The following is a 24,967-nucleotide window of genomic DNA, read 5'->3' on the forward strand; positions in this document are numbered from 1 at the left end:
GCATTGCTATGAACATACGCATTCATTACTCGTATTTCTTTCACTTTGGGGCCTCTCTATCACAAGATCAGGACATTTTTGTTATCAAAGATAGCATGGTGGGGACTTCCCTGGTGGTGCAGTGGTTAAGAATCCACCTGCCAATGCAGGGGACACGGGTTTGATCCGTGGTCCGGGAAGATCCCACATGCCGCGGAGCAACTAAACCCAGGCGCCACAGTTACTGAAGCCCGCGTGTCTAGAGCCTGTGCTCCGCAAAGAGAAGCCACCACAATGAGAAACCCATGCACCGCAATGAAGAGTAACCCCCGCTTGCAGCAACTAGAGAAAGCCCTCTCGTAGCAACGAAGACCCAGCGCAGCCAAAAATAAATAATTTTTTTTTAAAAAAAGGTAGCATGATGGTGTACTAAGGACACAAAGAAAATAAATCAGAATCAGTCTTTTATAGTTATTTATTCTCTACCTGTGTTTCATTGTTTTCTTAGAACCTTTTTTCTAATTGATTGTGTAAAATTCAATGTATAAAATAAAAAAGGACATTTAATGTGTCTTTTAAATCAAACGTGCATTCACGTTTCATGTGCCTACAGTTAAAAGCAATACTTTAAGTGTATTTTCCAAAAAAAGATACGCAAATAAATAAATCTCATCTATTACTTCAAGACCTAAGTATACCTGTAACAAATTTTTAAAATTTGAATTAAATATATATACCTACATACCCACTTACAATCTTTTTTTTTTTTTTTTTTTTTTTTTTTGCGGTACGTGGGCCTCTCACCGTTGTGGCCTCTCCCGTTGCGGAGCGAAGGCTCCAGAAGCGCAGGCTCAGTGGCCACGGCCCACGGGCCCAGCCGCTCCGCGGCACGTGGGATCTTCCCGGACCGGGGCACGAACCCGTGTCCCCTGCATCGGCAGGCGGACTCTCAACCACCGCGCCACCAGGGAAGCCCCAATCTTATTTATTGAGGGGATTAGTAAGCTCTAGAAGAATGCTGTATTAATTTCTGTCACGAAAAACAAACATAAATGCCTGAAGTTCTTAAATCCCATTTTTGGAAGAAACTTTGTAGTTTTTCACCCTCTTTAGCATCTATCAATTCATCATCACTGGATTTCACCCAAACAGAGGCATTATCACATTTTAAACTTCATTATCCACTAATTCAAAGATCTCAAACTCTGAAACTCTCCCCACCGATCAAAACCTCTTCTCTGCACAACAAAAAGTTTTCTTACTTCTGAACCTACTTTCATATTCATCATGACCAGAATAAACAATCCTGCAGATTTCCACCTGCAAAGTAGGTATAACTCAAGGCACTATGCCACATTCTGTAAGAAAATCAAATCGTGTTTTAAAAATTTCTTCCAATTAAATTACTACAACCCTTGCTTTACTCAGTGTTTTCCTGTGTGTGGATAAAAAGTAATTTAAGCTCCTTTTATATGGTCATCTGCATAACCACGTAAACATGTAAAAGACTGTACACTTATTCATTGAAAATATTTGAGTGCCTGGTATGGGTTGATGTAGTCTTGTTTCAAACACATGATCATGTGAGTCAAGTAAGCCATAATGCTGTGGGCAATGGTTCTATGTTTCAGGTCCACTCACTCTCCCTTTTCTAACAGATAGTGATTCCACACCCTTCTCTCTGCTGAAACCTCATCACCCTCTACTGTAATCCTCACTCTCAGCTGATGACTTTGTTGCCTACTTCACTTAGAAATTGGAATCAGTCAAAAGAAAACATCTACATATTCCACTAGCACATCTACCTGCCCAGCAGATTCTGTATTCCTCCTTCTTTTCTATTATCATGGAAAAATGACCCACGCTTCTACCCAAAACCAATCTCTCAACTTGCACATTTGATCCCAGCCCCTCTCACCTACTCACAAACATTACTGAAACTCTCCTCTATTCAAAAGCATCATTTCTTTATTCTCTACTGGATAATTCACTTCGGCATACAACCATGATGTTACATGGTTACATGATGGTACAACCATCATAAAAAACTTCTTGGCACCTCCATCTCCCTTCCAAATACTCATCCAATTGGCCTTATCTTCTTTATAGCAAAACTCTTCAAAATTGTTGTCTCTAATCTCTGCCTCCGGTTTCTCTCCTCTCATTTTCTCTCAGACCATTCCAAGGAGGTGTTTGTCCCAAACACTTCAACAAAACTGCTTTTGTCATGGTCCCTTCTGACCTCCACATAGCTAAATCCAAAGGTCAATTTCCAGCCCTGATCTGAGCTTACCGATCAGCAGTATTTGACACAATCCATAACTCTCTTTCTCAATACTCTTCATTTGGCTTCCAGAACACAACACCCTCTTGTGCTTTCCTTCTATATAACATCAGTCCCTCCTTCTCAGTCTTCTGTGAAGGAGCATCCTCTTTTCCACAGTCTCCAGTGTTGGCGTGTCCAGGACTTACTCCTTGGTCCTCTTCTCCATCAACTTTCATTCCCTAGTGACCTCATCTATTTTGATGGCTTTAACTATCATCTGTATGCTGATTATTCCCAGTTTCCCAGTTTTATAACTTCAGCCTAAGGAGTAGCCAAGATGGTTGAGTAGGCAGACTCTGAACTCCACTCCTCCCACAGGTACACCAAAATTACAACCACATACAGAGCAACTATTAATGAGAACGATCTGAAGACTAGCAGAAAATATCTACAACTAGAGATATAAAGAAGGAATCACAATGAGATGAATAGGAGGAATGGACACACAGTATAGTCAACACCCACACCCATGGGTAGGTGACCCACAAGTGGGAGGATAATCACAATTGCAGACATTCCCCCCAACGATCAAAGAGTCTGAGCCCCACATCAAGCTCCCCACACCAGGGGCCCTGCACTGGGAAGATGAGCCCCCGAAACATCTGACTTTGAAGGCCAGCACAACTTGTATTCAGAATTGGAGGGCTGTAGGGAAGAGACTTAAAGGGACTTAAAGAGACTTAAAGACTTAAAGGGCCCACACAAACTCTCACATGCACTGAGACCTAGAGCTGAAGCAGTGATTTGAAAGGAGCCCAGGTCAGACCTACCAGTTGATCTTAGAGAGCCTCCTGAAAGGCAAGCTATAACTGGAACTCATCCTGGGGACATAGATGCTGGTGGCAGCCTTTGAGAGTTTGTACTATCACAAGGACACTGGTGCTGGAAAGAGCCATTTTGAAGTACTTCCTCTAGCTTATTAGCACCAGGACCTGGGCCCACCCATCAGCAGCTGGCAGCCACTGCACTAGGCAGGGCTGGCACCAACCAGGCTGGGGGCCAGTCACACCTACCAACACTCTCACAGTAGGTGGCCCCACAACCACAGAAGGGCCCATTCAGCCCTCACAGGGGGCACTCCTAGAGTATATAGCTCTGGTGATAGAGGGGAGTGTGCTTCTGGATCCAATAGGATGTCTCCTACATAAGGCCACTTTTCCAAGACCAGGAAATATATCTGACTTACCAAATACATAGAAATAAAACAGAGAGTCAGACAAAGTGAGGTGGCAGAGGAATATTTTTGAAATGAGGTAACAAGATAAAACCTTAGAAGAAGAGCCAAGTGAAGTAGAGATAAGCAATCAACCCAATAAAGAGTTTGAGGTAATGATTATAAACAACTCAAATGAAGAATGGATGAACACAGTAAGAATTTCAACAGAGTTACAAAATGTAAAAAACTAAACAGAACTGAAGAATACAATTATTGAAACAAAAAATACACTAGGAGGAATCAACAGTAGATTACATGATACAGAGGAACGAATCAATGAACTGGAAGATAGAGTAGTGGAACTCAATCAATGTGATACACCACATTAACAAGCTGAGGAATAAAAATCATATGATCATCTCAGTAGATGTGGAAAAAGCTTTTGACACCATTCAACATCCATTTATGATAAAAAACGTTCAACAAAGTGGGTATAGAGGAAACATACCTCAACATAATAAAGATTGTATATGACAAGCCCACAGCCAACATAACAGTAAAAGTTGAAAGCATTTTCTCTAAGATCAGGAACAAGACAAGGATGCCCATTCTCACCATCTTATTCAACATAATATTGGAAGTCCTAGCCACAACTAATCAGAAAAGACAAATAAATAAAAGGAATCCAAATTGAAAAGGAAGAAGTAAAACTGTCACTGTTTGCAGTTAAGATGATACTGTATATTGAAAATCCTAAAGATACCATCAGAAAACTATTAGGACTCATCAATGGATTCTCTAAAGTTGCAGGATACAAAATTAACAGAGATCTGTTGCATTTCTATACACTAACAATGAACTATCAGAAAGAGAAATTAAGAAGACAATCCCATTTACAACTGCATCAAAAATAATAAAATACCAAGGAATAAATCTTACCAAGGATGTAAAAGACCTGTACTCAGAAAATGATATGATATTGATGAAAGAAAGTGAAGATGACACAAACAAATGGAAAAATATATTGTGCTCATGGATTGGAAGATTTAATATTGTTAAAATAACCATATTACCCAAAGCAATCTACAGATTCAATGCAATCCCTATCAAAATATCAATGGCATTTTTCACAGAATTAGAATAAATAATTTTAAAATTTGTTTGGAAACATAAAAGATGCTCAACATCACTAATCATCAGGGAAATTCAAATTAAAACCACAAAAAGGTATCACCTCACACGTGTCAGAATAGTTGCTATCAAAAAGACAACAAATAACAAGTGTGGGCAAGGATGTAGAGAAAAGGGAAACTTCATAGACTGTTGGTGGGAATGTAAATTGGTGCAGTCACTATGGAAAACAGTATGGACTTTCCTCAAAAAATTAAAAATAGAACTACACAGTCCATCAATTCCACTTCTGGGTATTTTCCGGAGAAAACAAAAACGCTAATATATGCACCCCTATGTTTATTTCTGCATTATTTACAATAGCCAAGATATGGAAATAACCTAGGTGCCCAATCAGAGAATGAATAAAGAAGATGTTGTGCATACCTACAACAGAATATGACTCAGTCTAAAAAAATAATGAAATCTTGCCATTTGCAACAACATGGATGGACCTGGAGGGTATTATACTAAATGAAATAAGTCAGACAGAGAAAGACAAATACCATACTGTGTGATTTTCACTTACATGTGGAATCTAACAAACAAAGAAAATGAACAAACAAACGTAACAAAACAGAATAAACTCATAAAAACAGAGCAAATAGGCAGTTACCAGAGGGGACGAAGTTGTGGGAAGAATGAAAGAGGTGAGGGAGCTTAAAAGGTACAAACTTTCAGTCACAAAATAGATGAGTCGCGGGTATGAAATGTACAGCATAAGGAATATAACCAATTATAATATCTCTGTATAGTGACAGATAATAACTAAACATATCATGGTGATCATTTTGTAATGTATAGAAATATCGATCGAATCACTATGTTGTGCACCTGAAACTAACATAGAGATCTAGGTCAACTACACCTCAATTTGAAAAAGGTATGTAGACACTGAAAGAAAATACATCAAAATGTTAACAATGGTTATCTCTGTGGGTTGGGGATTATGGGTGATTGTTCATTTTCATACTTCTATGTACTTCTAGTTATCCACAATGAACATGTTTTGCTTGTAAAATTAGAAAGAAAACAATATCATTAAAATAAATATCATTTTAAAATAGTAACTCCAGCCCAGAACCCCTCCCAAATTCTAGAGTTCCATATCCAACTGCCTACACAGCATCCCCCTCGAATATCTATTATCTCAAACTCAGCATGTTTAAAACTAGACTCCTGATCAGTTCTAAATAGCAAAAAACTTGAAGTCATCCTTGATACCCACTTCCTTGCTCTTTCTCTGAGTATAATTCAGTCCATAAGAAACTCCTGTAGCTCTGCCTTCAAAACTTTTCCCAAATCCAACCACTTACCACTCGCCATCTGCTTCCCCTCTGGTTCAAGGTACTCCTATTAAATTTGTCCCAAATTACTACCATTGCCTTCTCCTTGTTTCTGTTTACCCTGCCCCCCATACTGTCTATTCTCAGCACAGAAATTGGAGTGATCTTGTCTCTCTTCTGCTCAAAACGCTGCAGGGGAAGCCCGATGTGATCTGGCCTCCCATCGGCCATCTCTCTGATTTTAACTCCCATTATATCCTCCTATACTCAAAACACTCAAGAAACACTGGCCTCCTTTCCATTCCCTGAACATTCATTCCAGGCATGCTTCTTCCCTGAAATCTTTATCAGACAGCTCCTTCTTTCCAAAATGTGCTTTTGTCCCACACATCCACTTGCCTATTCTCTCACCTCTTTCAAGTCTTACTCAAATGTTTCCATCTCTGACAGGCCTGCCTGGACCACTCTGTGTCATATTGTAACCTGCCCTGTCCCCAGACACATGCCAGATCCTTCCCACTCTGCTCTACTTTTTTTCTTATATACTTATCACCTTTGAACAGTCTATATGATTTACTTATTTATTATTTATGTTTTGTATTCTTTCACTGAAACACAAGGCTCTAAAGAAGTTTTGTTCACTGACGGTACAGCATTGGATCCAGGCAAGAAGAGTCCTTGCCCTGGTGCCCTCTCCTCGGAGAATCCTACTGCCTCCAGTTGTGACTCAGCCACACCCAAAAGCCTCATTCTAGACCCCATTCTAGGTACACATGACCCCTGAATTCCCTGCGTGAACAGCGTTTGCAGGCCTTCTAAGGGTTCACTGACCTGAAGTCAGACACCACCACCAGGTTGAACAATGCCTAGGCTCTAGTGGTGGCCGAGGGCAGGCTGCTTGCAGTGTATATGGATGCAGCTTGAATGTGTCAGCTGGAATGTCCACAAATGTGCATGAGGCCACTGACAGTGCAGGAAGGGCCCAGGGGTAGGAAGAAAAAGCAGGGCATATAGCGCACTCCGGGAGAGGAGACAGCCCTCTTTAGGTCACCATAATCCAACATGGATCTCCAAGACATCCAAGAATTCTCAATTAAAAGCTGTCCTTCCAGGTGTTTATGAAGGAGAACAAGTCATATTGCATTTAATGGCTTCTTAACTTTATTTATAACTTTTAAATTTAGGCAGATGGTATGTAGGTGTTATGGATTGAACTGTGTCCTCCAAATTTATAAGTCCTAACCACCTGTAACCTCAAAATGTGACTTTTATTTGGAAATAGGGTCACTGTAGATGTAGTTAGTTAAGATGAGGTCATACTAGAGTAGGGTGAGCTCCTAATCCAATATGACTGGTGTCCTTATGAAAGGAGGAAATTTGGACACAGACCCGAACCTAGAGGGAACACCACATGAAAACATGACATAGACATTGAAGTGATGCATCTATAAGCCAAGGAACACCAGCAAGCTGCCCAAAGCTAGGAGAGATGAATGGAACAGATTGTCAGAAGGAACTAACCCCTAAATTTCAGACTTTTAGCCTCCAGCACTGTGAGACAAAAAAATTTCTGTTGTTTAAGTCACCCAGTCTGTGGTACTTTGTTTTGGCAGCCCCACCAAACTAATTTAACACTGAATCTTCATTCGGTTTGTTGTTCCAGCCCTGACAAGTATCTGGTAGGTAGTAGATGCTCAATAAGCCTTTATAACTTAATGCCTGAACAAATGACTGAATGACACACCAGTGAACAAGAAAAACAAGGCTCCTAGTCTTCACGCTCATTCATATCATGTTTTGCAGCTCTTTTAGCCTTTTTATAGCTATGTTTTATTTGCTTTTTATAAGAAGTCTAATGAGATGGGGAAAGGGGAGATTATTACAGTTTTACAGAGTAGTAACATTCAAATGTCTCCTAGCAGCATAAACTTTCCACTCAGATGAATTCTTGAATGGCAAGTATACACACACATCCGGGGAGGAGGGGAGACTTCTAAGTTAAGCAGACGTGAGGGATTGGAAGCATTGGACAGTTGGTCACCCATCAACCCCTGCTGCTCCATTCTCATCTTCAAAATCCCTGAGAAACTTCCACAGAAAATTAAGACATCTCAAAGAGCACAGGCTAAACGAAACTGAGGATCACAGATAGGATGTGGCTACTGCTATCAAACAATTAAGGGGTTGTGGTGACAGACTCATTTCTAGCAAATGTGATTGAAGGTCAGGACTTGATTCCCAGAGGAAATGCATTATTGAAGAGCTACCACTATTGACACATTATCAAGGCCCAAAGTGAAGATTTATTAGCACATGGGAGAAAGTCTAGTGATTAAAGCAGTTGCCCAGCAACTTTAACTCTCATACTGTAACACGTGTCACAAAACAGATATATTTTATTTCTTAGCATAGGATCCTGTATGCTGTCAATATATTTTAGATAAACCAATTAAACCTAACTAATGCTTTTTCTTCTAAAACAATGTTGGGGCAAACACAGCATTAACACAGAAGTTTCAGCAGACCAAGAGACACTGCTTAGCCTTTAGGCTTCGGTAAGAATGGGCCAGGTGGATCTATTAACCTTGGTTATAACGGCTTAGATTGCACCAACTGACTGTTTTTTATCATTAAAGGGATGTAACATTAAACCTTAGGCATCAATGAGTACAGACCTCGTAAGGTTTAGTCCTTAGAACAAAATAGACTATAAGAAAAAGATAATCCTTTTAGAATTGTCTTAAATAAGCTTTTTAAGCATTAGGTGATAAAAAAAAATCAGCTGCTTTCTTTAATGGATTTCTCAGCTACATCTCAAAACAACTAGGCCAGAAATCTTGAACAGTGGCTAAATTCAAAGTGTGCTACAAGCTCTAGTAAAGTTAAAGCTTAAAATTCTTAACTCCAGAGACATGTATGCTTGCCTACTATATCAACTTTCTCAAACTGCGTTCATGTTTGTGTGTGTGTGTGTGTGTGTGTGTGTGTGTGTGTGTGTGTTATTTTCAAGTGACCTTAGGGTAACAGCAGTGGAGGAAACAAGACCAAACTTGAATTCGTGTGTCATGTCCACAGCTTTCAGTTACAGAAACAACACAGTCTCAAGGAGACTCTGCATTTGAAAATTAAAGAAACTAATTATCAGAGTTTGGAGGTTTGAACCATACCCCCAATCATAGAAGGGATATGGATTTTATTAATATTTAAATCAAAAAGAATGGGGATTCTTTTTATAAAGAGAATATGCCCTCTTCCTAGGCTGAGTTCAAAATATAACTGAGATTATTAAATGCCCCCAAAACTGGGAAAGCAATTTAAAGGTCTGTGCCCATCAGCCTCTGGCTCTGAAATTCTGATTTACCCCAGGAATCAAGAAGGAACTGGAATTTCTTACCATCAGAACAAAAGTAGTAGAAGAAGGAAAATAAAATAAAAGACGTCAAACAGAGTAGTAATGAGAATGATATTTCCTTGAAAGAAATATTGGGATCTTACAACATAAGCTGGGCAGATATGAAGGGGAAATGAGATGTTAAGAGCCAAGAGAAAGAACTACAAAGTTAAAAAGGTGATGGACTTAAATCCAGTTTCTCTTGAAAAAGGTAACAGAAAAGGGCAATACATTTCAGTTGTTACTAGTTCAGAAGGGAGGACCGGTACCTAAAAAAATCAATCAGATAAAAAAAGGAAAGGCCTTGGAGAGCAGATATAATGATATCCTGGAGAGAACTAAAATTAGAAAAATTTTAAAAGATCCCTCATAAAGCAGCAGCATTTTGTAAGAACAACTGGGAAACCATCCCTTAAAAACTGAGACAGAGTGATTAAGTGATTAAGAAAATCTGGTCATGTTTGAGAGGGACACCCAGGAAAACAGGTGTAAAAGACTCTAAGAATTATTATGTAACTTTCAAAGGAACAGAAGTATTGCCAAGGGGGTCGAGGGAAACTTATTTGGAAAATCTCTGGAACTGGTACGCTAAGTGAAAATGAAACAAAGAGAGGACTTACTGAAGGGAAACCAGACAGGATGGTTACAGGTCAAGACTTGGTATGGAGCAAACGTTTGTCTGAAAGGAATATTATCTTTTAGGTGGGACTAACCAAGTCAAGAAGATCAAGATGGTCAAGGCTTGTTTGAACAAGGGATGTGGAACAAACAGAATTCACTGACTTCATCTTACTCAAGACAAAACTTTGAGTAGAAAGAAAAACAAATGCCTGGGCCAGAGAGCAAAGGGAAAGGAAAAGTAAAAAAGGCACTCAGGTGCAGGAAACAGTGTTATCCTATGTGAGCTATGGAAGTAAAGAGACCAAAAGATGAAGCTGAATAAAAAGTCAGAAATACAGCTCAAACGATCTGAAAAGAATATGGAAACAATAAGAGGGAAAAAAATACCAAAGCCTAACCTCATGTCATCAGAAAAAAAAGACTTTAACTGAAGAAAATACTATTCAAGACTTGGGGAGTTTTACAAGTGAGATATGAAAGTGTTTTGAAGATCAGATGGCAAGAATATTAATTATCGCCGGACTCTTACTGTTCACATACGTCAACTGCAGCTTCAGGTAAGGAATATGCTGCCAGCGATCCTCCAAGTAAAACAAATGAAGTGATGGGGGCGAAAAATATTCCCTAGGACACAGGTGCCAACTGGAAGAGCTCTCACTGATCAAGGCTGGACCAAGCCGGGCAAGGAGTATTAGATTATCATTCAAAGTATAAGATAGTTATCCATAAACCCATACTGATATAAATGGCTGATTAAATAAATAAATGGGGGGGTGAGGTTTGAATCTACCACGTAGAAGAATTCCAAACAATTTATATAGATACTCTGCCTTCTAGAAACTACCAACTCTTTAAGTGTGGGCTGCACATATTGACTTCCTCCCAAAGAGTATGGCATGAAAAGCAGGGAAAACAGAACTTTACAGAGGAGAAACTTGACAGACTCTACTTCTATCAGGTAATAAAGGTCCATATCAACAGTGAAAAGTCATGTTGATAGAATGCACCTTTGATAAGATTTTATGAAAGTGGCACTTTACCTCTGAAGTCTTCCTTCCAAAAACTTGTAGCCTTGGTCTAATCATGAGAAAAGCATTATTCAAACCCAACTGACAGACATTCTACCAAATACATGACTAGTAGTTCTCAAAACCATCAAGTTCATCACAAACAAAGAATGTGTGAGAAACTGTCACAACCTAGAGCAGCCTCGGGAAATATGACTAGTAAGTGTAATGTGAATCGTAGATGGGACCCAGGAACAGAAAAGTGACATTAGGTAAAAGGTAAGGAAATGTGAATAAAGTATGGACTTCAGTTAATAATAATGTAGCAATATTGGTTCATTCATTGTAATAAAAGTATTATACTAATTGAATATGTTAATAATATTGGTGGAAAATGACATCAGCAAAAATGATGGAGTAGGAAACTCCAAAGGTCTATCCCTCCACAAAAAACAGCAAATAAACTGGTAAACACTATCATTCAACATTTAAGTCTAATATCCATTTGGGCTAATTTTTGTATATTGTGTAACTTAATCAACATTTTATTTTCCTGATTGCTTTGGGTCAATAACCGTGTTTCTGTCATTTACTATAGACCTTAGGCAACTCAGTGTTTCTGAGCCTGTTACATTAACAATAAAATGTAGGACTGCTGCAAGGATTTAGGTTATTTTCTATTTGTTTGTTTAACTTATTTAGGCTCTGCCATGCAGCTTGCTGGATCTTAGCTCCTCGACCTGGTCGGGCCCTCAGCAGTGAAAGTGGGGAGTCTTAACCACTGGACTTCCAGGGAATTCCCTAATTTCTGTTTAATATCAGGCACCTGTTAGGCACTGCTAACATTGCAGAGACGGAACTCTCACGTTAGAAAAGGGACTGTCCTGGGAGAAGAATAGGAATAGTGACTGAAAGTGTGAATGTTAAATTGTATACAAATGGGAAGTAGAAAGAGGGCACCAGTCCCTGAAAATGTGTAGGTTTTTAAGGAATTTAACACCAACTCCCACCACTACCACCATCACCACCACGTGCTCAGCTGGTGTGTAAGAATGCAAGACACGGAGAAGACCAATCTCTCATAAGCTCAAATTCCACTTTAATCTACCCCTTTGATGTTTTAAATGAAAATTTCTAGTGGCTGGTAAAAAGAGCTTAGCTCTGAATACTATGGAGGGCTCAAACTTCATGGCCTAAGAATCCAGAATGTATCATAAGAATGTTTTCTTTGCTGATACAAATATTTCCAGAGGGTTATTACTTTGAAAGAAATGTAATTCAACAAATGCTTATGCACTACCCAAAAATATGGACTTTAATAACTCCTAAAAAATGGAATCCAGTTCATATATTATCCCAATAAAATGTTCATTGTTCCAGCCCATAAGGGCTTCCCTAAATGTAAGCAATTCCATTTTCTGGATCCTAATCCACAACATGAGCTTTTTGCCATTGTGGCTCCCAAATAACCCCTGAAATTTGCATAAAGGTTTTGAGTGGAAGCCCTGGAGCCACTATCTAGGGTGCATGTGCCTGCATCCCTCAGAAACACCATACACTCCCCCCTACCCAAAATTAAAATAAAGACCTCCTTTTTATAGCTACAGGGAGTTTCTCCACTCTTCTTTTCAAAAATAGGGCAACTTTATCAGCAATCAGCCTCAGTGGCCTCCCCTGGTCACCATCCCCCAAACAAAAGTCAGGGTAAGTCTAGATTGTGCTCTGCATGTTTTCTATTTGAGGCTCTAAACAACCAGAAGCAGAAAAAAAGCAAAGGTCAAAATTAACAACATAATAAAACTTTCCTGTCACTAATCACTACAAGATAATGAGAGTAGCAAAAGGAAGGGTCCAGGTTTATGGTAATGCCTTCCAGCCAAAGACCACCAGAAACACACACAATAGGTTAATTGTTCATTGCAATGAGGGAGACACAAATGAAGAACCATGGGGTTTCTCAGTGAAAGGACTTACTGTTGGATTCAGGCTTGTGTCAGATGATTTGGGAGAGGGTTCACGGAAGTTGGTGAAGAATCCGACAGTCATTCATGTTTCCTGGGGACTGTTCGGCACTTTTGTGTTTGGACAATATTCATGCTTTTGTCAGATGCTCTGTCATGATTACAGACTGGTTCTGTTTTCTCCTTACCCACTGTGGTCACAGAGTAGCCTTGTCGGGTGCTGATGTGAAACGGTTCAGGTTTGGCAGGCGAACACCATGGCCTGGCTGGGATGGTCAGGCCGGCTCTTAGCAACACCAAGGCCTCCCCGATGGCACGAAGTCACTACCTAGCTGTCACTTTAATCAGTTTTATGGAAACAAAAACCAAGGAATGTAACCTAATCTAGGAGATCATGGATGGCTTCCCTGAGGAACTGACATTTAAACTAAGAGTTTAAAAGTTAAAAGATCTTCTGTTACCACAGTCCAGGGGTTCATTTTAGCTGTTTCTTATGTTTTCTTCTGCTCATCAACACCATGATTTTTCTACAAGCGAATTAGGAATATTTTAAAAAAGACAGATTTTGTCTTCACAGTTAGTGAGCTGAGTTTGAGTGGTACCTGAAGAAAAATGAGAAAGGGAAATACATCCTTTTTCCTTCCTTATTTCAAATCTTACTGGTATAAATGAGAAATAAGTTTTTCCTCCTGCAAGAATTAATGAACTCTTGCAAAACTCATGTGATCAAAGTCTTTAAACCTCATGAAATTCCAGATCTTCAAAAGGCTTTAGGGGTTTAGAGAAGGTTAAATCCTTGGGTTAATGGGTTGAACATCCCACCTGCTATTAGGTTGAACATAGATATTATAAATAAGATCCTTCTGAAATGGGTCACACTTCAAAAAACAACTTTTAGGGATCCTACTGATCTACAAGAACTTGGGAAGCTGGGAAGCATACAGCCCTGTAAGGGCAGTCGGCTGATGGGGTTACCCCAGTGCTGCAAACAACCCTTCGTTTACCAATGTACCGTTCTGGTGAAGCCGTTCCAACCACCAATGGGAGGCTGCTGCCTTGAATTCCCCATGGGTCTCATCGATGACGACAAAAGCCCAGAAGCAGCTGCTCTTTGGGAGACTGAGGAAGAAACTGGCTATAAGGGTGATGTTGCTGAATGTTCCCCACCTGTACCTATGGATCCAGGTTTGTCAAATTGTACCACACACATTGTGACGGTAACTATCAATGGAGATGACTCCGAACACGTCAGGCCAAAGCCAAAGCCAAAGCCAGGAGATGGGGATTTTGCAGAAGTAATTTCCTTTCCAAAGAATGGCCTGCTGAAGAGACCTGATGCTCTGGCAGCTGATGAACGTCTGACAGTGGACACCAGCTTCTATTCCTACCCTCTGGCACTGAAACTTGCGAACACGAAGCCGTTTGAAGGGCCCTTCCTGAAGTTTTAAGGCCAAAGGACAGTGGCCACGTTTTTGTAAACAGAACCACCAGGCCTCCTTCGCCAAGAGTTTGTATTCAGCTTAGTTTTAATGTAGATTTGAAATTAGCTTTTTCATAAAATGAAAGCAATATAATTAATAAGTAAAGATTCTCTTGTAATCTGGCAAAATAGAAGCGGGCCTCTGAGAACTGGCTGTGTGTCCCTCTGGGAAGACTGTACCCTAATCTTAAATCCAGAGAGCCCGTGAGTAAGGATCTGAATGACTATGCACTGCGTAATCTGGGACATCTGACTCCTTATGGGTTGGATATTTGAATTCCCAGTAGCATTTTTATTTTAAATATTTAGTTCTGAGGCTAAACCATAATAATAGTAAAACATGGTAGATGTGATGTTTTTGTATATTTTTTTCGGCCATCAACTGATAATGCATTAGTAAACATCTCAAACAAAGAATTGTTTTTGTTATTTTAGCTACAAATTCAGATTTAATTTCAACAAATACCTGTGAGGGCCCCCTAATTTGTCAAAAATTGTACTGGTGATTTCATCTCACTACGATGCAACAATGTGGTAGAACAAGTATTAGTATGCCTGGTTGTTTGAAAAAGAGTTAATAATGAACCATATTCCTCTACATATGACATTTAGTAAAGCAAAGTCCTGCTGATGGTGAGAAGCCCAGCATATGAAACAGCACAGGAATCTCATCTCTGACCAGAGGCAACCTTCAATGTGCATTTAGTGCAGATTCAGAGACACTGAAAATTCATTCAGAGATCCAGGCACGTAAGTCCCCATAGTAGATCTTTTTTATAGATACGGAGTCTGGAGGCAGTTTGAATGCAAATCAAAATCATATGCACTCATAAGAATGTCTGTATAATTACAGGGTACCCAATCCAGTGCACAGCATCTGAGAATTAGTCTGAGAATGCAGGGGCTAATTGCTCTCCAGGATTCAAAACGGCACCAAGCACCTGGGAATCTAATTCCTTCCCACTACAATATGCAGTAGTGGGTGTCTAGAAATTAAAACAATCCTAGATTTCATATTTCTTTTACACTGCCAAATACTTGCCAACCTATCTTATACAATCAGACATATTTTAGCATCTTGTAAACTCTGCTAATTAAACATGATACAAGCAAGTGGAAAGAGCAGCCTCAGCAGCAGAGGAGCAGAAGAAATCGGCTGACGAGAATGCCATACTGGCGGGACCCTCTCAAGTTTCTGTTTTGTTTCCACTGTTCTATTTTGCATATTTAAAAGTGCACTGGCTCAATATCTCAAAATAATTATTTTGCTTTATGTTAGAAAAAAAGGAGAAAGATATGGACACCCATTCTGGCTGTTTTATTGCGATGTACAGCTAACATTGTGTCTGGCACCATTAGTTGCTATCTGACAAACCAAACATAAATAAACAGGGAAGCAGGCTCAAGACTCTCACCCATTTTGGAAAACAGAGGAACACGACGGTAACCTGCAAAAAGAATCACATTTGATTAGAACAATAAAAATAAATTCATCAACAGTGGCCCCAGTAGCGCTCCTGAGAAATAATACAGTAAGCACATATAAAAGCTAGGACTATCCCCCAAAGTAAAATATTTGAAGTTTCTATCCCAACTTCCTACTAAACACCACACAGCTCACACTTCTCCCTCAAAGTGCAACGTCTCCAAAATTAGCCACCACCCTTCTGCTTCAGAAAGACTGTTTCCTAGGTACATCTCAGATGGTGGTAAAAAAGTAAAAATAAGGATAGAATTGGGAGCACAGAGTAAGTCACCCCTGAAAGGTAACTGCAAGGCAGCCCTGGAAAGAGTCAAGAAAAGAGAGCCTTGGGCTTCCAGTATCTCCTCGGGTGGGACAAAGACTCACTGCTTCTCCCTTCTGTGCAGTTCCCATCCTTCATTCCTTCACGGTAGTCAGGCCTACTCTTTTTTTTCTTTTCTTTTTTTTTTTTTTTTTTGCGGTATGCGGGCCTCTCACTGTTGTGGCCTCTCCCGTTGCGGAGCACAGGCTCCGGATGCGCAGGCCTAGCAGCCATGGCTCACGGGCTTAGTTGCTCCGCGGCATGTGGGATCTTCCCGGACCAGGGCACGAACCCGTGTCTCCTGCATTGGCAGGCAGATTCTCAACCACTGCGCCACCAGGGAAGCCCCATGCCTACTCTTAACTGAAACAAGAGAGCTATGTCCATGTAGAGAAATTCTCATACAAGCCAAGTTTGTCTAATTAGTCTTCCTAGAAATCCCACTCCCCAACCCCACCTTCTGTATCAGAACACATTTCTGTAATTCCACTGGGAGAAAATATGTGTCAATACATAAATTTTCCTTTACATCTGACTGTCATGGAGAGAGCTATTTGGTATATAAAAGTGTGTCTTTGGTAAACTCCAATTATATATAAACATTAGCACAATCATCTTACTTTTAGGAATATTACCTTTGTTCATGCATAGAACTGGTAGAGTATATTGCCCAAGAAATTCATTTCCAGCTATTAAACCTTGATTTTCAACAACAAAACGTATCAATGCCAATTCTGGCACCTGAATAATAAATGTGAATGTTTCATTCCATCTTGGACTAAAAGCTGAAATATAAAGAGATACAACCAAAAAGAAATCAAACACCATCCCTAGAGAAAAATGCATAATATCTGTTCTCTAAAATTCTTATTTTCAACACTTTTAATAGTAATAATAAAAGCTTGGGGTTTAAAGCACTTATATTTTTAATGCACCCAATGAGAAAGGAATAATAACACGTTAGGTGTCTACAATTTCTGGGCAATATTCTAAAAACTTTAAGCAGATAATCTCATTTAATCCTCACAAAAACCCTATCAGGCTTATTTCTATCCACATTTACACATGAGAAAACTGAGCCACAAAGATGTTACATAAGCTCCAAAGGGTTTCACATAAATAGCCATTAAGTGCTCCGGCAGGAAGTCAAACAAATGGAGTCAGATTTCAGAATGGAAACATTTCACTATCATACAATATGACTGTTGTGTTCCAGCATTTACTGAGACATGAGGAAGTTAAATAACATCATTTTTCTATATCAGGTCCTATTATGAGAAGAGCTCTAGAGACAGTTGTTGGAATGAGAGCTCACTAATGTTTGCTCTCAAGTCAGCTCCTGAACCTTCTTTTGACTAACTGCTCATTTAAAAATCCAAAGTCAAGGAGGAGCTTCAAGATGGCAGAAGAGTAAGACTAGAGATCACCTTCCTCCCCAAAATATATCAGAAATACATCTACATGTGGAACTGCTCCTATAGAACACCTACTGAATGCTGGCAGAACACCTCAGACCTCCCAAAAGTGACCAGACACACTCAGGCGACCTACATGTAAAGGCAGGGCCAAATCCAAAAATGAACCCCAGGAGCTGTGCGAACAAAGAAGAGAAAGGGAAATCTCTCCCAGCAGCCTCAGGAGCAGCAGATTAAATCTGCACAATCAACTTGATGTACCCTGTATCTATGCAATACATGAATAGACAACAAATCATCCCAAACTGAGGCAGTGGACTTTGGGAGCAATGACGTATATATATATTTTTTCTTTTTCTCTTTTTGTGAGTGTGTATGTGTATGCTTCTGTGTGTGATTTTGTCTGTATAGCTTTGCTTTTACCATTTGTCCTAGGGTTCTGTCTGTCCTTTTGTTTTTTGTGTTTTTTTTAGTATAGTTTTTTTTTTTTTTTTACTTTTTTTTTTTTTTTTTTTTTGCGGTATGCGGGCCTCTCACTGTTGTGGCCTCTCCCGTTGCGGAGCACAGGCTCCGGACGCACAGGCTCAGCGGCCATGGCTCACGGGCTTAGTCGCTCCGCGGCATGTGGGATCTTCCCGGACCAGGGCACGAACCCGTGTCTCCTGCATCGGCAGGCGGATTCTCAACCACTGCGCCACCAGGGAAGCCCTTTAGTATAGTTTTTAGCACATGTTATCACTGGGGGATTTGTTTTTTGGTTTGGTGGCTCTCTTTTTTCTTTCTTTCTTTTTTTTAAAATTACTTTTTAAATTTTTTAAAATAATTTTTTATTGTAATAACCTTATTTTATTTTATTTTATTTTTCTTTCTTTCTTTTTCCCTTTTATTCTGAGCCGTGTGGTGGACAGGGTTGGTGCTCTGGCAGGGTGTCAGGCCTGTGCCTCTGAGGTGGGAGAGCCAAGGTCAGGACATTGGTCCACCAGAGACCTACCAGCTCCACATAATATTAAGTGGTGAAAATCTCCAAGGGATCTCCATCTCAACGTCAAGACTCAGCTGCACTCAACGACCAGCAAGCTACAGTGCTGGACACCCTATGCCAAACTACTAGCAAGAAAGAAACACAACCCCACCCATTAGCAGAGAGGCTGCCTAAAGTCAAAATAAGTTCACAGACACCCCAAAACACACCACCTGACATGGTCCTGCCCACCAGAAAGACAAAATCCAGCCTCATCCAGCAGAACACAGGCACCAGTCCCATCCACTGGGAAGCATACACAACCCACTGAACCAACCTTATCCATGGGCAGACATCAAAAACAATGGAAACTACAAACCTGCAGGCTGCGAAAGGAGATCCCAAACACAGTAAGTTAAGCAAAATGAGAAGACAGGGAAATACACAGCAGATGAAGGAGCAAGGTAAAAACCCAAAAGACCAAACAAATGAAGAGGAAATAGGCAGTCTACCTGAAAAAGGATTCGGAATAATGATAATAAAGATGATCCAAATCTTGGAAATAGAATGGAGACAATACAAGAAACATTTAACAAGGACTTAGAAGAACTAAAGAGCAAACAAACAATGATGAACAACACAAGAAATGAAATTTAAAATTCTCTAGAAGGAATCAATAGCAGAATAACTGAGGCAGAAGAACGGATAAGTGACCTAGAAGATAAAACAGTGAAAATAACTACTGCAGAGCAGAATAAAGAAAAAAGAATGAAAAGAATTGAGGACAATCTCAGAGTCCTCTGAGACAACCTTAAACGCACCAACATTCAAATTATAGAGGTCCCAGAAGAAGAAGAGGAAAAGAAAGGGACTGAGAAAATATTTGAAGAGATTATATTTGAAAAATTCCCTAATATGGGAAAAGAGATAATCAAGTCCAGGAAGCACAGATAGTCCCATACAGGATAAATCCAAGGAGAAACACGCCAAGACACATATTAATCAAACTATCACAAATTAATTACAAAGAAAAAATATTAAAAGCCGCAAGGGAAAAATAACCAAAAACATACAAGGGAATCCCAAAAAGGTTAACAGCTGATCTTTCAGCAGAAACTCTGCAAGCCAGAAGAGAGTGGCAGTACATATTTAAAGTGATAAAAGGGAAAAACCTACAACCAAGATTACTCTACCCTGCAAGGATCTCATTCAGATTCGATGGACAAATTAAAACCTTTAGAGACAAGCAAAAGCTAAGAGAATTCAGCACCACCACACCAGCTTTACAACAAATGCTAATGGAACTTCTCTAGTCAGGAAACACAGGAGAAGGAAAAGACCTACAATAACAAATCCAAAACAATTAAGAAAATGGTAATAGGAACATTCATATCGATAATTACCTTAAATGTAAATGGATTAAATGCTCCAACCAAAAGACATAGACTGGCTAAATGGATAAAAAACCAAGACCTGGGTATATGCTGTCTACAAGAGACCCATTTCAGACCTAAGGACACATACAGACTGAAAGTGAGGGGACAGAAAAAGATATTCCATGCAAAAGGAAATCAAAAGAAAGCTGGAGTAGCAATTCTCATATCAGAAAAAATAGACTTTAAAATAAACTATTATAAGAGACAAAGAAGGACCTCCATAATGATCAAGGGATGAATACAAGAAGAAGATATAACAATTGTAAATATCTATGCACCCAACATAGGAGCATCTCAATATATAAGGAAAATACTAACAGCCATAAAAGGGGAAATCGACAGTAACACAATCATAGTAGGGGACTTTAGCACCCCACTTTCACCAATGGACAGATCATCCAAAATGAAAATAAATAAGGAAACACAAGCTTTAAATGATACATTAAACAAGATGGACTTACTTGATATTTATAGGACATTCCATCCAAAAACAACAGAATACACTTTCTTCTCAAGTGCTCATGGAACATTCTCCAGGATAGATCATATCTTGGGTCAAAAATCAAGCCTTGTTAAATTTAAGAAAATTGAAATCGTATCAAGTATCTTTTCCAACTACAACGCTATGAGACTACATATCAATTACAGGAAAAAAACCTATAAAAAATACAAACACATGGATCCTAAACAACACACTACTTAATAACCAAGAGATTGCTGAAATCAAAGAGGAAATCAAAAATCACCTAGAAACAAATGACAATGAAAACACGATGACTTAAAACCTATGGGATGCAGCAAAAGCAGTTCTAAGATGGAAGTTTATAGCAATACAATCCTACTTCAAGAAACAAGAAACATCTCAAATAAACAACCTAACCTTACACCTAAAGCAACTGAGAAAGAAGAACAAAAATACCACAGAGTTAGCAGAAGGAAAGAAATCATGAAGACCAGGTCAGAAGGAAATGAAAAAGAAATGAAGGAAACAATAGCAAAGATCAATAAAACTAAAAGCTGCTTCCTTGAGAAGATAAACAAAATGATAAACCATTAGCCAGACTCAAGAAAAAAGGGGAGAAGACTCAAATCAATAGAATTAGGCATGAAAAAGGAGAAGTAACAACTGACACTGTGGAAATACAAAGGATCATGAGAGATTACTACAAACAACTGTATGCCAAAACAATGGACAACCTGGAAGAAATGGACAAATTCTTAGAAAAGCACAAACTTCCGAGACTGAACCAGGAAGAAATACAAAATATGAACAGACCCATCACAAGCACTGAAACTGTAACTGTGATTAAAAATCTGAAACAAACAAAAGCCCAGGACCAGATGGCTTCACAGGAGAATTCTATCAAACATTCAGAGAAGACCTAACACCTATCCTCCTCAAACTCTTCGAAAATATACCAGAGGGAGGAACACTCCCAAACTCATACTACGAGGCCACCATCACCCTGATAACAAAACCAGACAAAGATGTCACAAAGAAAGAAAACTACAGGCCAATATCCCTGATGAACATAGATGCAAAAATCCTCAACAAAATACTAGCAAACAGAATCCAACAGCACATTAAAAGGATCATATACCATGATCAAGAGGGGTTTATTGCAGGAATGCAAGGATTCTTCAATATACACAAATCAATCGATGTGATACACCATATTAACAAATTGAAGAATAAAAACCACCTGATCATATCCATAGGTGCAGAAAAAGCTTTCAATAAAATTTAACACCCATTTATGATAAAAGCCCTCCAGAAAATAGGAATAGAGGGAACTTACCTCAACATAATAAAGGCCATATATGACAAACCCACAGCCAACATCGTCCTCAATGGTGAAAAACTGAAACTATTTCCACTAAGATCAGGAACAAGACAAGGTTGCCCACTCTCACCACTTTTATTTAACATTATTTTGGAAGTTTTAGCCACAGCAATCAGAGAAGAAAAAGAAATAAAAGGAATCCAAACTGGAAAACAAGAAGTAAAGCTATCACTGTTTGCAGATGACATGATACTATACATAGAGAATCCTGAAAATGCTTCCAGAAAACTACTAGAACTAATCAATGAATCTGGTAAAGTAGCAGGATACAAAATTAATGCACAGAAATCTCTTGCATTCCTGTAAACTAATGATGAAAAATCTGAAAGTGAAATTAAGGAAACACTCCCATTTACCACTGCAACAAAAAGAATAATATACCTAGGAATAAACCTACCTAAGGAGACAAAAGACCTGTATGCAGAAAACTATAAAACACTGATGAAAGAAATTAAAGATGATACAAACAGATGGAGAGATATATCATGCTCTTGGATTGGAAGAATCAACATTGTGAAATGACTATACTACCCAAAGCAATCTACAGATTCAATGCAATCCCTGTCAAACTACCATTGGCATTTTTCACAGAACTAGAACAAAAAATTTCACAATTTGTATGGAAACACAAAAGACTCCAAACAGCAAAAGCAATCTTGATAAAGAACAATGGAGCTGGAGGAATCAGGCTCCTTGACTTCAGACTATACTACAAAGCTGCAGTAATCAAGACAGTATGGTACTGGCACAAAAACAGAAATATAGATCAATGGAACAGGATAGAAAGCCCAGAGATAAACCCATGCACATATGGTCACCTTATTTTTGATAAAGGAGGCAAGAATATACAATGGAGAAAAGACAGCCTCTTCAATAAGTGCTGCTGGAAAAACTGGACAGCTAAATGTAAAAGAATGAAATTAGAACCCTCTCTAACACCATACACAAAAATAAACTCAAAATGGATTAAAGACCTAAATGTAAGGCCAGACACTCTAAAACTCTTAGAGGAAAACATAGGCAGAACACTCTATGACATAAATCACGGCAAGATCCTTTTTGACCCACCTCCTAGAGAAATGGAAATAAAAACAAAAATAAATGGGACCTAATGAAACTTAAAAGCTTTTGCACAGTGAAGGAAACCAAATATAAGATGAAAAGACAACCCTCAGAATGGGAGAAAATATTTGCATTGAAACAACTGACAAAGGATTAATCTCCAAAATTTACAAGCAGCTCATTCAGCTTCATATCAAAAAAATAAACAACTCAATCCAAACATGGGCAGAAGACCTAAATAGACATTTCTCCAAAGATATACAGATTGCCAACAAACACATGAAAGAATGCTCAACATCACTAATCATTAGAGAAATGCAAATGAAAACTACAATGAGGTATCACCTCACACCAGTCAGAATAGCCATCATCAAAAAATCTACAAACAGTAAATTCTGGAGACGGTGTGGAGAAAAGGGAACCCTCTTGCACCGTGGGTGGAAATGTAAATTGATACAGCCACTATGGAAAACAGTATGGAGATTCCTTAAAAAGCTAAAAATAGAATTACCATATGACCCAGCAATCCCACTACTGGGCATATACTCTGAGAAGACCATAGTTCAAAAAGAGTCATGTTGGGCTTCCCTGTTGGTGCAGTGGTTGAGAGTCTGCCTGCTAATGCAGGGGACACGGGTTCGAGCCCTGGTCTGGGAAGATCCCACATGCCGCGGAGCAACTGGGCCTGTGAGCCACAACTACTGAGCCTGCACGTCTGGAGCCTGTGCTCCGCCACAAGAGAGGACTCGACAGTGAGAGGCCCGCGCACCGCGATGAAGAGTGGCCCCCGCTTGCCACAACTAGAGAAAGCCCGTGCACAGAAACGAAGACCCAACACAGCAAAAATAAATAAATAAATTAATAAACTCCTACCCCCAACATCCAAAAAAAAAAAAAAAAAAAAAGAGTCATGTACCACAATGTTCACTGCAGCTCTATTTACAATAGCCAGGACATGGAAGCAACCTAAGTGTCCATCGATAGATGAATGGATAAAGAAGATGTGGCACATATATACAATGGAATATTACTCAGCCATGAAAGGAAACGAAACTGATTTATTTGTAGTGAGGTGGATGGACTTAGAGTCTGTCATAAAGAGAGAAGTAAGTCAGAAAGAGAAAAATAAATACCGTATGCTGACACATATGTAGGCAATCTAAAAAAAAAAAAAAAAAAAGATGGTCATGAAGAACCTAGTGGCAGGACAGGAATAAAGATGCAGACCTACTAGAGAATGGACTTGAGGATATGGCTACGGGGAAGGGTAAGCTGGGACAAAGTGAGAGAGTGGAATTGACATATATACACTACCAAATGTAAAATAGATAGCTAGTGGGAAGCAGCCACATAGCACAGGGGGATCAGCTCAGTGCTTTGTGACCACCTAGAGGGGTGGGATATGGAGGGTGGGAGGGAGGGAAACGCAAGAGGAAGACATATGGGGATATATGTATATGTATAGCTGATTCACTTTGTTTTAAACAGAGACTAACACACACACACACACAAAAATCCCACAACCAATAAACAGAAGCTTATTGCCCCTGTGTGATGGACTGTATGAGTGCTATGGAATGAATGTTTTTGCCCCCTATTCAGATGCTGAAGTCCTTATCCCCAACGTGATGCTATTTTGAGGCAGGGCCTCAGGGAATTAATTGGGTCATGAGATTGGAGCCCCCAAGAATGGGATTAATGCCCTCATCAGGAGACATACAAGAGAAATAATCTGGCTCTGCCATGTGAGAAGGATACAGCAAGAAAACAGCTGCGTACCAACCAGGAAGAGGACCCTCACCAGAATGTGACCATGGATTTCTAACCTCTAGAACTGTGAGAAAATAAATTCCAATGTTTTAAGTCAACCAGTATAGTTTTTTTTGCTGCTGTAGCAGCCTGAACTAAGACATTGAGTAAGCATGAGTTAGAACTAAATTTGTGTTATCTTTGTATGGGTTGTTTGATCTAACCCAACCTGTCTGATATAATCTCCCCATAAACTTGAACTACTTCTATTCAGTTTCAACTCATTGAGCTTCATCAAAACAACATGATGAGGACACGGAGAGGGGGAAGGGTAAGCTG

The 24,967-nt window shown here is 39.4% G+C and overlaps 1 protein-coding gene and 1 pseudogene across 1 annotated transcript in view; one reads left to right on the forward strand and one right to left on the reverse strand.

Annotated features, from left to right (window-relative positions):
* The first annotated feature begins 13,937 nt into the window (after positions 1-13,937).
* Positions 13,938-14,345, forward strand: LOC131766838 (ADP-sugar pyrophosphatase pseudogene; annotated as a pseudogene).
* A 1,394-nt stretch (positions 14,346-15,739) lies between these two features.
* PLCZ1 (phospholipase C zeta 1) overlaps positions 15,740-24,967 on the reverse strand; it is a 45,322-nt gene continuing 36,094 nt past the window's right edge. Inside the window, exons 12-13 of the mRNA XM_059081578.1 lie at positions 16,797-16,946; positions 15,740-15,825 (exon numbers count right to left, since the gene is read on the reverse strand). Of these exons, the coding sequence (XP_058937561.1) occupies positions 15,740-15,825; positions 16,797-16,946 (236 nt within the window). The remainder of the gene's footprint in view (positions 15,826-16,796; positions 16,947-24,967) is intronic.

Source organism: Kogia breviceps, chromosome 12, assembly GCF_026419965.1.
Source record: "Kogia breviceps isolate mKogBre1 chromosome 12, mKogBre1 haplotype 1, whole genome shotgun sequence".
In the NCBI taxonomy this organism is placed as follows: Eukaryota; Metazoa; Chordata; class Mammalia; order Artiodactyla; family Physeteridae; genus Kogia; species Kogia breviceps.